The sequence below is a fragment of the Centroberyx affinis genome, unplaced genomic scaffold, assembly GCF_046629955.1.
Source record: "Centroberyx affinis isolate AG114_WGS23_722 - 3 ecotype Tasmania unplaced genomic scaffold, CSIRO-AGI_Caff_v1 ptg004430l_1, whole genome shotgun sequence".
In the NCBI taxonomy this organism is placed as follows: Eukaryota; Metazoa; Chordata; class Actinopteri; order Beryciformes; family Berycidae; genus Centroberyx; species Centroberyx affinis.
In genome coordinates this window covers 55,885-71,964 of record NW_027282106.1, presented here as the reverse complement: position 1 = coordinate 71,964, position 16,080 = coordinate 55,885, and the positions used below count along the sequence as shown (strand labels likewise).

The 16,080-nt window shown below is 42.0% G+C and overlaps 1 protein-coding gene across 1 annotated transcript; it reads left to right on the top strand.

The window, feature by feature from the left end:
* Positions 1–420: 420 nt before the first annotated feature.
* On the top strand, positions 421–14,549 carry LOC139665038 (CTTNBP2 N-terminal-like protein). The gene is made up of 7 exons (XM_071543982.1): positions 421–482; positions 4,055–4,162; positions 10,687–10,920; positions 11,627–11,734; positions 11,914–12,102; positions 12,239–12,409; positions 12,674–14,549. Exons 1-7 carry the CDS (start codon positions 444–446, stop codon positions 13,622–13,624), a joined length of 1,800 nt encoding a protein of 599 aa, XP_071400083.1. The 5' UTR covers positions 421–443; the 3' UTR covers positions 13,625–14,549.
* Positions 14,550–16,080: the final 1,531 nt, after the last annotated feature.

The following is a 16,080-nucleotide window of genomic DNA, read 5'->3' as shown; positions in this document are numbered from 1 at the left end:
GGAATATTATAGGGATATTATCATAAGAGATAAAGCACGGTAAAGTCACTATAAACTCACTACTGAGGACCACTATACTGTAAATCCCAGTGGGAATATTAAAATAATTATTTTTTCGTTAGGCTTGTATGGCAGCCTGTATGGGAATTAGACTAAGCTTGCTGGAAGTCCTTATATGCCAATAAGAAATTCTTTAGGAAGATGCAGACGCTTTAAAAAAAAAACACTAAACAAAGAAATCCTACCAAAATCCAAGAGGAGGGACGTTCCTGTTCCTGCCCCCTTTTCCCAGAGAGTGGCTTCTCATTGGTCAGTGCTCCAAGGTCGCCCTCTCCTATTGGCTGGCTCGCCTGTCAGATAGAACGTATTGCAGCTCAGTGTTCCGCTGCGTCGGGATCTGACGCAAATCAAGTGAAACAAATCTTCTGACAGGAGAAAAGTTCATGCTGGAGTTTTCAAAGACTTCAGAGGGCCATATGAAGGTAAGCAGACTTCCAGAGAATGTTTTTGTGTTTGCAGTGTAAACCAGGAGAAGACAATCCGCATAGTTTCATCGTTCTTCAGACACTTTTTGGTCTAAAAGAAGAAGCAGAAAAAAAAAAGATGTGAAGCAGTCAAGGCTGCAGGCCGATCAAGAATGTGTTTGGACCGCATACGGATATCTTTGCAAGCTTAAATCACAAGAAGATCGGTTTTCATTTGTGCAAAAATATTTAAGGTTATTACTTTGGCTCTGTCTAACATCTTTTCAGCGAAGAAGAAATTGAAGAATGTCAAGAGTGGCATGCCATCTTCTGTTGTTAGACGCTATTACAGATCACTGTAACTTCTTTATGATGGAGTCTAACTACGGTTATTAACGTCATTTGCATGTCAGCCGGTTTAATTGTTTAATAACTCTGTTTATTACAGAGCAGTGTTAATTCTCCAAGCCATGAGATTGCTACTGGATGTTATTTAACCTGTTTGTCTGTAGATTTTTGTTAAGATTACATTGAAGTAAGTAAGTGAATGATTAAGTAAGTAAGTAAATGCAGAAAATTAGGTTGGCTACTAAATCCAATTTAGTATCCAGACATGCATCTGGTCAGCCATCCTGATTAACAGTAGAAGGAAGTCCATCAGACTGGAGCTGTACTTGATCCCTCAGTTGACCCTCAGTGTATGTGGGCCTGGAGGCCAGAGAGGTTTCACAGTCTGTGACATGACTTCATGCTGTGGCTGCATGATGGCATATGTTTTGACTTTTCACCTCTAACAATAAAAGTAATTTGAAGATGGGCTGAGGGCAGTTTTACAACATTTTTCATATATTGAAAAGGTGTCCGATAGTTTTTGGAGTCAGAGCAAATTGCTAGACCACTGTTGTGGTTTTTATAATGCCTTAATTGAATGAATAATACACATACTTAGATTGTTTATATGCTGCAGTGAAAACAAGACAGAGGATCACAATCTAAAATACACCGGATATCAGTGTTTGTATCACTTAAGCCGTGATTGAAGATGAGCATTTTACTCAGAAACTATCCACAGATCTAAAAGAAGTGGGTTCGGAGCAGATGCAATGGACTATACGTGATAATGATGGGGATGAAGAGGTTTATTTTTCCTTTGTACAAGATACACAGTTGTGCGCTGCTGTTATTTAGAGACAGAGAGAAAGATTCACAAGCAGCCACTTGCAACCTGAGGGCCTTTGGACTGGAACAGGGTGCATGTGTTTGCAGTAAAGGCTGCAGTGTTTTTAATGAGTTTACAATGTTGCAGACCAAGGCACATGGCTGACCAGGCTTAAAACCAACACGGATAAGGGGATTATGGACACAGGGCTTTCGTCATCGGAAGTGGAGCTGAGAGAACGTGTGGGAATATTTGTATTTCCCATGCTGCCGCTCTGTGTTTGTGTTCCCTCAAGCTTACAAAATCTAACTCAGGGATTATGTGAAATAATATTCAAATGATGACGGTCTTAACAAGTGCGATGACACATGTAGGCTCCTGCTGGGCCAGACATGCTTCTCATAACACGGCACACACGCACAGTGATTACAGTTGCCTGTGAAATTAGCAGCAAGCCTGTAAACCAAAACCAAGGGAGGTGTGTATGCTGGAGTTTAATTTGCATTTTACCCATGTGGTTAAGCCACAGACCATGAGCGCTGGTAAAGGCACAGCTGAAACATTGTGTTCCCTCTTTCTGAGAGGAGGCTACTGTAGGGATTAGGCTGTAGGTGCAGTTCAGCAGGCTAAGAGGAGAGATTCAGAGGAAGGAAGCAGCTCATATGCATCATAGCCAATTTTGTGTCTCACTTCTGCATGCTTAGTAGGTGTCACACTGTACTTAGTCAGAAGCTTTACGCTCATTTTTTTCATTTTTTTTTCAATCCGCAACATAGAGCTATTCATATTCGGGGTTCTCAGTTGTTGATGTTCTCGAAGATGCCTGGGAAACATTTTGGTACAGTAGCTAGTAGCTCAGAAAAGCCTGTGGCTCCTGTGTCTTATTATGCAACCAGTGCTCCGAGAGAGCAGCCCACCCCCCTCCTGATGACTTCATGATGTGGAAAGTTGTGACCACAGAGAGCTCAGAGCAGAGCACAGGCCTGTTGGATGAATGGTAGTTCAGGTGGGGATCACAGACCAACAAACCCAAATGATGGAGCAGAAGCTGAGGATGAATTTTTCAGATGTTTAGGCCATCTGACTTAGTATACTTAGTATAGTTTTTGTAATTAGAGTTGGAACTAGCAAACTAGCAGCCATCCAACACAGGAGTTCACCTAAACCTACAGGTCCCACCTACAGTGTATGATGATTCTCCTTTGGAAAGGATGCCTAGTGCAATAACATCAACAGCTGTGATCTTATTTCAAAGAGGGGCCTGCATATGTTCGCTTGGCCAGAATGCGGTTGCATGTTTTGAGGTGTGGACACCGCAGGGCTTGTCGGCAGAACCAACACAGCTGTGAGATTAGGGTGCAGGGACACTACAAAGAGACCACATCACATTTCAAACATGTCCTTCAGAAGACAAAATCTATCAAAATCTATCAAGGGGCCCATCAACATGCAACATGGTGAAACATAACGGAAAATGCTTTGAAACAATATACAGCAGTGAATTTAGTACCAAAGTCAAACACACATTATCTTATCTTCATATCTTAGATGAATGATGATGGAACAGCTTGGATGCTGGAACCTGAACTGTCTTTTATTTGATATCTGATCTATCTGTGCCTGCTGAACACATGTCAGCTTGTCTTGTTGCCAGGCTTGTGTCGCCTCATTGAGCTGAAGTATCCCAAACCTACTCAGAAAATCAAATGAACCATTTTAATGGAAAATGCAGTACTCGCTTCTCAAGTGTACTGTTGCACTTATTAATGCTCATGCAAGCCGCAGCAGCGCCTTATGATGCCTGGTAAATCACTTAATGGTTTTTTTTAACAGAGGTTGTATTTTGCTTGAGACAATATCCTTACATTTTGCCTGAGATATACCGTAGGCCCAGACCATTTAATTTCATTTGTGTTCAAGTTAATAACTTGCTCAAAATCTGTTTATTTTTTATATATATATATTCTGTACTGTCTTTACAAGGGAAATTTCTTTACCACACATTTTGCACACTGACTCTATTATACAAAATGACTCCCTTCTGAGATAATAAACACATATCCACACATAGCCCATATTTCAGATATATCAAATATCTGAATTGTCTGAATGTCTATTTTGGGGGCAATTGTAGAATACGGGCCTTGCTTCCCAGATGAAATGAAATATCAGTTGAAAAACACTTTGCGGAGAAAAACAAAAGAAGCAATGATCATCTTGTAAATGTGTCCTCTTTGGAGTTTGTATAATAGTCTGGCAAGATAAAGTACAATTCAAGTAGTTATTTTCATGAAGAAGGGTGTCTTATAAACCCATGAGGCAGGTGCATTTGCATTAACACTGAATAAATAAAATCAGTATAAAACTTGATATGAAACCAGTTGATCAATCAGTCGACCAACCAAGTCTTCTCTTTCATCTCTTGCCCCAGCAGTCCAAGCTGAACATGGAGAGTTTGAGCAAGCCAGAGTTGCTGATGCTTTTCAGCATCCTGGAGGGAGAGCTGGAGGCCCGGGACCTGGTCATTGACGCCCTCAAGGTACCTATCAATAGAGCTGCTGACACATAATTATAATGTTAACAAGGGTATGTGCCATAGATGCCTGTAGAGAAAGACTGTAAGGTGCCAAAGGACTTAATGTACATCTATGCTAATGCTTACAGGGTGCAGACCATTACTTGGTCATAAATACCTCCAGTGTGCTTAAGTCAAGGATCTGGCACCAAAGATATTTGACACAAGAATGTTAATACGGAAAACAGGGAGAGAAGGAAATGAGCTAAGGTAGTTGAGCATTTAACCCATGTAACCCTGATGATGGCAGCCATTTCCTGGGAAACATTGGCCCCATGCTTTATATGTGAACGGATAGGTGCAAGAAATGCCATGTGTCTATGTGTCTCTTAAGCAGATACTATTTAGGATCTATCCAGTTTCCTTCTAGAAGGTTTACGTCTAGCTTGTGGGATGATGATGGTCTCATTTCACCATCACAGTCACACATTTCATGACCTTAATTGAGTAGATGCACCCCGGTCAACTTGAACACAATCTCCATTTGAAATAGCCATAATGTAGACGAGACCAGTGGTTCTCAACGTGGGGTCTGGGGACTACCAGGGGTCCTTGAAGAGGTTCCAGGTGGTCACCCAACAAATTGATGAGTTGTTAAACTTCATCATTATTTCATTTACAAGAAGTTACCACAATTAGAGAATGTAGAAGAAATGTACACTATTTTGATCATGGTTTCACTGATATCTCTTTCTACCTGAAATAGAGACAGTCATGGAATTCTAGACAAAATCATATCTAACAATAAAAATATTTTGGTAAAATGGGGGTCCGTGGCCCTAATGTGGACTACATTAGGGGTCCTTGATATGAAAAAGGTTGAGAATCACTGGACTAGACAGTCAACATGTCAGCTAGCCACACAGCAGCTAGTTTCTACCTTAGGATGTGTCACATTGGCAGGATTAGTCATGTATTTCAGTTAAAGGATTGTCAGGCTATTTTCCCACACATATTAATCTTGCTGTCCTGAAGGCCCACGTCATTGCCCTGCTTTCTGTAACTGTTTGCATGGTTGTCAGGATGTTATGTCATTTAAACAGAGGAGCCGAATGACTAAACATAGTTTAGTAACGGTTTGATCATGACACTATTGTGAAACCATTAAAGATAGGCAGTGAATATGTCTGTGCTTTAAGCGATTTAATGATGCAGCATTTTTTGTTGCAAAAGATGTCTTGTTAGATTATCTATACCATCCTGAAACATTAATACTATAACACACATTTTTATATTCACAATTAATTTTGAGTTTTACAGCAGTAAAAGTTCTTGGAATGCGATTCAGTTTCCTGGTGTAAAACGCACCATTGAAAGAACAAACTAGAGAGGCAGCCATCTAGTTGAAATGGCCCTACTGCTGAATGTTCATGTGTTGTGTCTAGACCACATTCCTACATCTCTCCTGGGATCTGGCCATCTAAGGCAAGAAGAGTTACAGCACGCTGGGCGCCTGATGACTCAATGTAAGGGAGACTAGGAGTGAACAAATAAACATTGGCCTTAACTGGAGCTTGAGGGGAATATGGCTACGCTTCTTTCATGGCTCTGCCAGCACACACTGTTAACCCATTCAGCACAGGGGTTGGATCACTGCGGCAGTGTTAACTGTTTCAGTGCTTTTAATTAAGGGTATAATCACTGACCTGTAAGGAAATCTCTGTTTGATCTCTCCTGGAGACCTAGGTGAAATTAACATGTAATGGCCAATGCAGTCTAGCAGAGATGATGATTAGTAAGAGCTGGAAATATATGAAAAGTGTTCCCACCTGACTGCAGAGGTGAACTGACATCACCCTCAGTTTGCCAGTGTTTGTTTTTCTCCTCTTTTTTTCATTGTTCTGCAGGATTCAATCTTTTTTTCCAAGTGAGTTAGCAAGGTGAGCTCAGTCCTTCACACCATTCAGCTGTTGTGCTGTGGAGGACTTGGCCATGTGGAATCTTGGGTCTTGCCCTCACTTGAAAGTAGAGTGTTATCAGTAAAACGTTTCCCACAACTCTTTATTCTTTGCCAACAACGAGACTGCATGTGAACCTCCAGTAATTAGAAAAATAGTCATGTTGCTCGAGGCAGTCTAACTGATGTGTCATGTGAGAAATGCTCAGCTAAACCACAAGTCACCTTGGCAGTAAAAGCAATAGAATGTAGTATTTTTTTAATAAACTGTCCATCAACTGATGAACTATTCACCTCTTTTCTTTTTTTGTGTCTTTTCTTTCCTTTTCTCTGTCTTTTCCCTTTCCATTTTTTTTATTTGGATAAATGTGTGAAAAATGGCAAGTTTTCATCTGCAGCCTCCAGTCTCAAGGTTTTTCAAAGATCCAACATCCTCATCAATGAGCTGCCAAGGTTTAAGACCAAGTACAGGATGTAAGGTTAATGATGTGGTTGTTCTATGGTCTTTATATATTCAATTATACAGAACTATCAATGGCATTCTAACCATGCGCTGCATTTTTCCCCTTGTGACTCACTTCTGCAGCTGCTCACTTCTCATGCTGTGGCTTTCAAAAGGAAGTTAGTCTCTGGCAATGCTCATGTTTGGCACACAAAGCCCTGCAGTGATCCAGTTAGTCCCTTTGCTTTGGAAGGAGTACGAGTCTTTACTTTAAGTTCAAACAGGACTCAAAATATGGAATGAGCCTCTAATTAACTGTCGACTTCACATGGCATGGTCGAAATCTTCCAAATGAAGGTACTTCACATAATTTAACTTTGTTTGTCTGTCCCTTGGCAGTGGGGCAGCATTTAAATAGAGGGGAAAAACAAAACAATAAACAAATGGACTTCCTTCCAGCTTTGAGATGTATCCATTGATTGTACTCTGTCATACATTTTTTTAGTTGTCTGTTACCTTTGCTATATCACACATAAGTGTTTCATATAGCCTATACACCCAAAATGGCCATCATATATTCCAGTACCTAACTTTGCCCCAAATAAGTTTAGCAGCACTGCTGTATGTTGTTGTTTACAAAGCTCATTGGAGGTTTAGGACAGGACAACCATTCAGGAGAATATCAGATTTATTTTACTGGTGCTAGCAATTCACTGGGTAAGCAGCATTGAAATATACTGTATAGGACACTGGGGTCACGAGTATATTCACCTCCCCTCAGCAGCATACCCATCTCCTCACCAACACATGCTACTGAAGGAGTGCAGGCAGCATAAGATAAGATAGTTTTGAACCAAGGAAATCATGGCGATACATGGCTCCCTGAGCAAAACCAAGTACTGAAGCCAGGACTTGATTCATAATCAGTTGGTGCTATACTGTAGCTAACAGACAAGGACATGTATAGTAGAATATGATGCTTGATAGCCATGCACTGAATGTGTATGTGTATGGTACTGTACATGTAGAATATGATGGAGTGAATGAGCTAGTGGAGTTGGGTGTTAAACATAAGTCATGTCAGGAATGTGTTTCCTGTCATCTCTCTTTTCACTCCCTCCACCTTCTGAGCACCAGTGGAGGATGATGGAGAGGCAAGGCAAACAGCCTCCCTTTGTGCTGCGGACGTCTGCATGTGCATTGAAGGGCTGGGGGGCAGAGAAAGAGACACAGAGAGCCAGACAGACAGAGTCTGTTTATGAGTGAACTTTTGTGTGTGTGTGTGTGTGTGTGTGTGTGTGTGTGTGTGTATAACAGGGTTACCGTGAATGCAGAAAAACCTGAGAATTTAAAGGCTAGTTTTCCAGTCATGGAAAACACATGGAGACTAAATACATTAAAAAATGCCAAGGAAAACTGTGAGCAGTCCTAGAAATGCAAAAAAAATTACTGGTTCTTCTCTAAAAGAAAGTCACAGAAATACACATTTAGGAAGTTTTTTTTAAATTATTTATCAAATGCATTCTCTTGTGCATCTATAGTACATAGTAGTATATTGGTCCACTCCTTCGTACCCTAACCAGCACGTTTTTTTTCACTTAAGTGGCATTAGTGCATGCAAGAGCAGTGATGAAAGACTTTAGCGAGAGAGAGACTAGAGATTGAGGAACATAGCTGTTAAGAATGGAAACCCTGATCTAAGCTTAATCTTCTACCCTAGAAGTGACACGTAAGGCCAGTCCGTCACTGATGGGAACAGGAAATGGGCTCTTGGCTAACGCTTCTGACAGACAGAGTTCTCTGCAAAATGAAATATCCACCTCTCTAGAATAAAAAATGACACCAACTGTAACAAATTGATGGAGAGTATAAAATTTTGCTTGCTCAAGTTCTGTATTTCTAGCTTCAGCATTTGAGAAAACACGTGTAAATGCTGAATACGTTTTCAAAAAAGTCTTTGCAGCAAAGAATATCATGTTCTTTTTTTCCTGAGCCAATAGTAGAATAGTGGTGTTTCAGTTCCAACAACAAGTTCTGTTCCCCCTCTGTGGTACTGACTTTGCACGGTCCAGATTTGGAAACCTGCACTGTAAAATAGTGAGAACAAGGACTATGCCATGCTCACTACTGTAGATCTCCTGCATCACACACAGGACTGCAGTCGAGGTGCTGAGTGGTCACCGGGCTCCAGACAGCGCCCACATTTGAGAGGCATTTTTTAATTCTCCTGGGCTCCCTGTGTTTTCCTGTTTCACCCCTGCATCCTGTTTGATCCGCCTTCACACCATCCCCAATGGACCGGATCAAATAACAACAGCAAAGCTTCACAGCCTTGCCCCCCTCCTTATTGCGATAGATGAGCCAAATACCCTAGAAGATGACTATCACAAAGCCTGTGATCTGTGATGGAATATGGTTTACATTTGGTTCTCGGTCCAATTCTAAATATTTTGTCTTCTATTTCCCTGCAATTGATAATCCAGTTTACTAAGATGAATCTCTCTATGGTCTTTTAGCTGTCGGTCCTGTCAAGATGTCTGCAAGAGAAGACTTGATTTAACTGGATGATATACAATTCGTACAGAAATTAAACACTTAAATTAGTTCCCTTTCTGTTATTCGTTAAGTTCTACTCTAATGTAGTGTGATTTGTGTAAGTGGGTGTTACTGCTGAGCACACAGGTATACTGTGACCCGTCCAGTAAAAAGACTGATAGGTGGGTATAGTCTGTAAGCCCAGAGAAAGGGGTGAATATGGCTGTGCATGCCCATCCTTCCTCTTAACTGCACACTAAACTTCTCAAGTGGTCTGGGTATCAGTCATCGGGAGCTCTGCCCTCCAGAGAGGATACTGTCCTCTCTAATCTCTTGATCCTCTTTTGTTGAAACCTCACTAAGACACATTGCCAGCTCCTCCTGCAGCCCTCCTCTCTCACTGCAGGCCCAAAGGCATCTGCTGAACCTGAAATGCCTTGCTGCTATTATCCCTCCTTTGTCACGAGTAAAACAGAGAACAGGTCTGCCTTGGCCAAGGCCCAGTCCATAGCAGCTGTCCTGTAAAAGACAGACAGAAGCACACCATCTGTTGCTCCTTCCTCCTGCTAGCACTCTTTCTATTCTTGTATATTGTTTTTATGCCTTTCCTCACTTACTTCCATATTTTCTCTCTCTCTCTCTGTCTCTCCCTCTTCCCCCCTCCCTCTCCCCTTCCTTTATCTTTATTTGATTGGAGATGTTGCTCTTGGCGTGTTGAGCTCTGCTGCAGCATTTGATTTCCTGTTTAGATGGCTACTGATGGAGGATTCTTGTTGCCTTGTGGGGAGGGAAATGACAGCAGCATGTAGGAGCTACAAAACATGACAGCCAGGGATTACAGTTATCAAAGTAGCTGAAAAGCACTCTGACTTCAGGGTTCAGTACTCTCAGTGTTGTCAGTTTATAGATCAAATGATGATACTCCTTGCTTGACTGAATTGCAACCCAGGGCTGTTAGTCAAGACCACTTTAGTCGAGTCCAAGTCAATTTCAAGACCAGGTCAGGTCGAATCCGAGTCAACACCGAAACCAGAACATATCAAGTCCTATTCCAGTAATAGACAACAAAAAATAAACAGTATACATGTACATGTTTAGGCTACATCTTAAATCTGTACAACTAATGCTTGAGGAGTTTCTTAAAGATGAGCTCTGCACTAAACCCTACAACATCCAACTGATTAATGCATGCAATTGATGCATATAAGTTTGAGGACCATTACATACTATACAGGTGTAATTTTAAATAGTTTGTAAGGGGGAGGAAATAAATGAAGGTGGACCAGGTGGAGAAAAACATGGTTTCGAACATTTTTAGATAGGAAAAAGTCAAGTATTATATCCAGTAATGGCCAGGACCAAGACAAGTGCTCTCGAGACCGGACTCAAGTACTGCAGCCATATTGCAGCCCTACTGTAAAAAGGGAGTGGAACAAAAGCATAAATCAGCCAGGGCTATTCTTCTACCCATGAACATTTTTACTGCATAACCATCAGACCACTAATACACAAAACAAATAACTACCCAAACGTAGAAAATTAACTAATTGAATATTACCCACTACCATCATTATGCCATCATTAATGTACCGTCTCATTCTTCTCTTTGCCTAGGCCCAGCGTAAAGAGCTGTACATCCAGGAGCGCTATGGCAGGTACAACCTCAGCGACCCTTTCCTGGCCTTGCAGAGAGACAGCGAGGCTGTGGGGGGCCAGAGCAAGGAGCCGGGCTGCTCTTCCTCCACCTCCAACCCTCTGGTGGTGCTCAAGCTGGTGGTGAGCCACTGCAGGAAGATGCAAGAGAAGATGTTGGCCCAGCTGGCTGCAGCTGAGAGCCGGCACAGGAGGGTGGGTGTGTGCTTCTTGGTTGGTGGTGGGTGGCTATGAGCTTGTGGTTTCTTATGCAGATTAAAGAAAATCAGTGGGAAATGAAACTGGGCTCCCATGGCAGAGAGTATCTCAAAAACATGACAGGATGAGGCAACCAGTGCAGTGCAATGCTAGCAGTGCAGATCTTCAAGATTTATTCAAAATGCCTTTCATTCTCATGAGTGCATACATGTAGAATATGGAAGGCATCAGTGGGAATTGAAGTTGTGATCCCTATTTTGTCTACTTCAGATTGTCTGTGACATAAAATTTGAAATGATACTGTAAAGGTTGTTTTTTAGTTCAGGTGTCAGATCTTCGTGCACGATGATGAGTTATGCTATTAAGTGACTGTTGCAAATAATGACTTCCACTGGATCGTTTGGATCTTGAGAATTGCAACAAACACAAAGCACACCATAGTCTCAGGCTTAGAAAAAAAGACAACAGAACGACAAATATAGGTCAGCACTTGAACTGTTTTTTTTTTTGGTTGAAAAGGTTACTCATTTAGATGAGCTAAACTTTGTGGTTGTTTAACTCAATTGCCATCAGCATCTTTGTTTACAATGTAGTAATCACATTGCTTCAAAGCAACCATAATTGGCTCTAATACTTAACAGACCAAACTGCTGAGGGAACATTTCATTTATGTCCCTCTGTCTCCCCCCTGTGTTTGTATCAGGTCATTGCAGACCTGGAGGAGGAGAAGAGGAGGCATGCGGAGGACACAGCGGAGGGAGATGATGTCACTTACATCCTGGAGAAGGAGAGGGAGCGCTTACAACAACAGGTGCCCTGTCATTAATAGTGGATTGTATTGTAAATGTGCTGAATAAATCAAATATGAATGATTGATTGGCTGAGGTGCAATAGGCCTAGTGTGAAAAGCCTTGAAAGTCTTAAAGTAGAAGGGCAACTAAAACAAAACCATCTTTACCGTCAATTCCTGACAAGTCTCTGTCTTTGTAGTTGGAATTTGAGCGAAGCCAGGTCCGGCGGCTGGAAAAAGAACAACGGCGAATAACGGACCAGCTAGAAGAAGAACGGGCCCAGCACAAACAGCTCTCCTGCGCTTTGGCCAAAGAGTGTAAGTGGGCCAGTGCCAGGGCTCTGGAGGAGGGACACCGGCTGACTGAGCTGGGCCGTAAACTGGACAAGGTATTGCCACTGTGATTTCAATTAAAGCCATTTATTTTATTTATTGCATCTGTATACCTTGCCTCTGTTTATATATTATAAATATTAGGCTAGCGCAGATTCGCTGCTCTTGGCTAATAGACTGGTTCTGATTCAGGAGAAGGAGGCCTCCCAGGCCCTGAGAAAGGAGCTGGAGGAGGAGAGCAGGAGGGCCCTGCGGATGGAGGCCAGGGTGGAGGAGCAGCTGGCTGAGTTTGACACTGAGCGAGAGCAGCTCCGCTCACGCCTGAAGAAGGAGGAAGCTCACTGTTGTCAGCTACAACAACAGGTGTGAACACTATCATATAGTCATCAGTCTTGTGGCAGCATTTGCCCATTTTGCATATTGGGGATATTCCATTTTTTTGCTGTGCAGTATCATGACTTACCTCTTACTGATTAAAGTAAAGACATTTAATCTCACATTATTTCATCTAATCTCACCTCAAGACAAGAAACTGAGATGTGAATGACAGTTTCTTGCTAGCATTTGACAACCAAATTTCCCTTTAAAGATTGCTAAAGTATGTCTCTTGTCTCATTCTGCAATCAGGTGGAAGAGCTGAGGAGGAAGCTGGAGGTGGCGAATATGATGGGAGAAGTAAGAGGGGAGGATATGGTGTCAGTGGAAGAAGGAAGAAAGTGGGCCACAAAAGTTCCTCTGGGAAAGACTACAACAGAGACTATTAAGGTTGAGGACATTGAGGAGGAGGGAAACCACGCACCTGCCCAGCCGCAAGTCAACGGTCACCATTGCTTAATGGAGACCAATGGGCACAACGGTCCAACCGGTGCCCTGTCAGAGATGATGTGTCTGGAGAATGGAAATGAAAACAGCAACTCCACAGCCCCTGTCCCTCATCACACCCAGACCTCGCTCTCCCCCTGCTCCTCTCCTGTCCTCGCCAAGCGCCCGCCAGGCAGCCCCGTTCCCGGAGGCTACCAGTCCTCCTACCAGGCCGGCATCAACCAGCGCTTCCACGCTGCGCGACATAAGTTCCAGGGCACCTTGGATCCAGAGCCTCAGCCCCAGGCCGCCCAGCCTGCTCCTGCTCCTCCCCTCTCTCCGAAGGACCTCTCCCCTGCATCCAGCCCCTCTCCGGAGGCCAGCCCCGTCAAGCAGATGGCCCGTAGCACCGTCACCCAAGTCCTGTCTCGCTTCACCACCGTCCAGCAGAACGCCACACCGAAGCTCTCCGCGCCAAACAACTCACCCTTTGGTACAGACTACCGCAACCTGGCAGCCCCCTTGTCTCCGGTCATCGGAAGGGCCGCTGGCGCTCTCCCCCAGGGGGTTAGATCGCCCACCATCCCGAGGGCAGACAGGGGCAACCCTCCACCCATCCCCCCTAAGAAGCCCGGTCTGGCCCAGGCCCCTCCCTCCCCGGCCCTGTCGCCCAGGTCTGCCAGCCATTTCCCTGACAGCCCCCTCTCAGGCAGCTGCGGCCTCACCTCCAGCCAGGAGGGAGTCAAAGAACTGGACATGGTGGTTTCTTCTAATTAACTGATTAATTGATCGATCAATTAATTAGCTGGCTGCTGCTCTGCTTGTGACACTATGGATTAATCCATATCACATAATTTTGATTATGGTATTATCTTATATTTACTTCCTATGCTTATTTGAGCAGAGACTCCCTTAAACACTGTTACAGTATGTTATTTGTATTGTATTTATTTGATTTTTATATGCAGTTTTCTAATGTAAAGCAGTGGCACTATTAAAGTATTTTCTGTTTCATCATGTTGGTTAAGGAGCTGGTACTGATGAGAAACTGCAGTTGATAGTTTTGGTTTTATGTCATATTATGGTTTAAAAATGTGCCAATATGCTAGTCACACCGTACTGTTATATTGACGATGATATTGTTTTTTTGTTTTTTTTTATGGTATCATATTTCCCAAAGAATAGAAATCAATGTATCAACTGTAGAGGTATTGTTCTTTACATAGTTTATCTCATACATAGTATATCTTAAGTATTTTGTTTATTATAACAAATAATACTTAACAAATAGTCCTTGGACCAATGTACATTGTATCAAATGAGTATGCACTCATATCTGTCTTTTATAAGAATGTATAGTTTTATTTTTTAAACTTTCTTCAGTTAATAATGTATAATAGTTTGTACACAGCAGATATTATAATCTACTTCAATGTTTGTACTGCGCTTTCTTCATGTATTAGTCATGGGCTGTAGGCTGGAAAAGTGAGACGTCATGTTTTCATATTATACCTTGGTTAGGATAAGTGTTTCTGATGACTGGCATGTATTTGTCATTTAGACGAAAGTAAACACTGCAAGTATTTTATAATTAATAATGGCTTTCATAATCATAACACAACTCCCACGTTTATTATCTTTCCTTTTTACTAATTCGTTTACAGTATTATATATACTGGAAAGTGACTGAATTAATAAATTGATCCCAGAAATTGTCATGCATCTCTTATTTATTTATTCTCTTGCAGTATTGATATGTTGCCACTAGGCAGTGATATGGGTATTTTTTTTGCCATCAATGGTTGTTATATGTTCTAATTTGAGGAGGGAAAGTTGATGATCGCAGTCAGTGGCTTGGGGAAATTTAAAGAGGAATACAAGTAAATATCGACTTTATCTGTATTATGTATCATTCCCATATATAGACAGTTCAGTATATATTGTAAACATTCCCAACTGTTACTGATAGCCAGAAATGAGAGACGAGTTTGCCCTGCCAACTAAAATCTGCTGTCATCCCGATGTAGAGCTCAGCAGATAATGAATTTGGGGGGGGGGGGTTCATGATTCTTTTGATTTTCTGATATTTTCTGGTTGAGAAATAGATACACAGTAAAAGTTCAAACTCCAAATGAGCTCCCAAAGTCATCTTTTTATTTTCAGTGCAGCAGCTCTAGATTGTACATACCGATGACACTACATATTAGAGACTTGCTTAGCTGAAGTCAAGCTTTGGGAGAGTTTTATATGTTTTACAAATACTGACTGTAAAGCCCATAGGAATAAACCACATGGCTTCTCAAACAGAGTTTTTTAGTACTGTATGGCCACAGAGTGTCCTCTAGGGGGCAGTATCTGATAAGGACCTACAGCAGGTGATCAAACACAAAGAGCCATGAATTGTGGCTGCTCAGATATTTCATATTTAACATCTCTCATATATAAAATAAACAAGGTGTTCTTGCTTTTCATTTGTAATATTTAGTCATGATGATTGTTATTGTGTAACTGATCATACCTTGGTAATCCACCGCTCCTGTTCCTCCTGTATTTAGGTCCTTCCACAAATGAGTTAGCACCACCAGAGATAGTTGTGTATTAAATGCAGCTATCACTAAGCTGGAAATAACCATGTTAATATCCATGTACTGTATGGCACTGTGGATGTGCTTGTGATTTTATGCCCCTTAGTACACACCTGGCCAAAACCCTAGATATTATGCATTAGTTTCATGCACAGGGTTGTGGCTTGGGATGCTGAACAAGGAAAGAGAACCTCAACTCCTGCCTAGTTGTGAAGAAAAGTGAACTGCGTGTTGTTTTGGAATATTGCTTCAACTATAAACACCAACAACATCCACCAGTGTTCTTGTGGTTTTTAATGTGATGCAATCAAACAAAGAGAAGGAGGATGGTGGTGGTAGTGGGGCGGTTGGGGAGTGGTGGGGGTGAATTGTGAAAGTGCAGAGAAAAGAAGGAAACAATTACTTGATACACATCTTTTCTGGATCCTGCTGTAGCGTGGCAAATTATAATGTACTATATACATAGTTTTCTATACTTTTCCCCTTATCAGGCTTACTTACACCCAAGCTCTCTCTCTCTCTCTCTCTCTCTCTCTCTCTCTCACTCAGTCCACGCAGTCTGTCTTTTACAAGATAATCAAGAAAAACAGACATATCCAGAGGACACGTTGACCGACTGCTGGGCTGTCTGTCAAACTAAATCCCCCT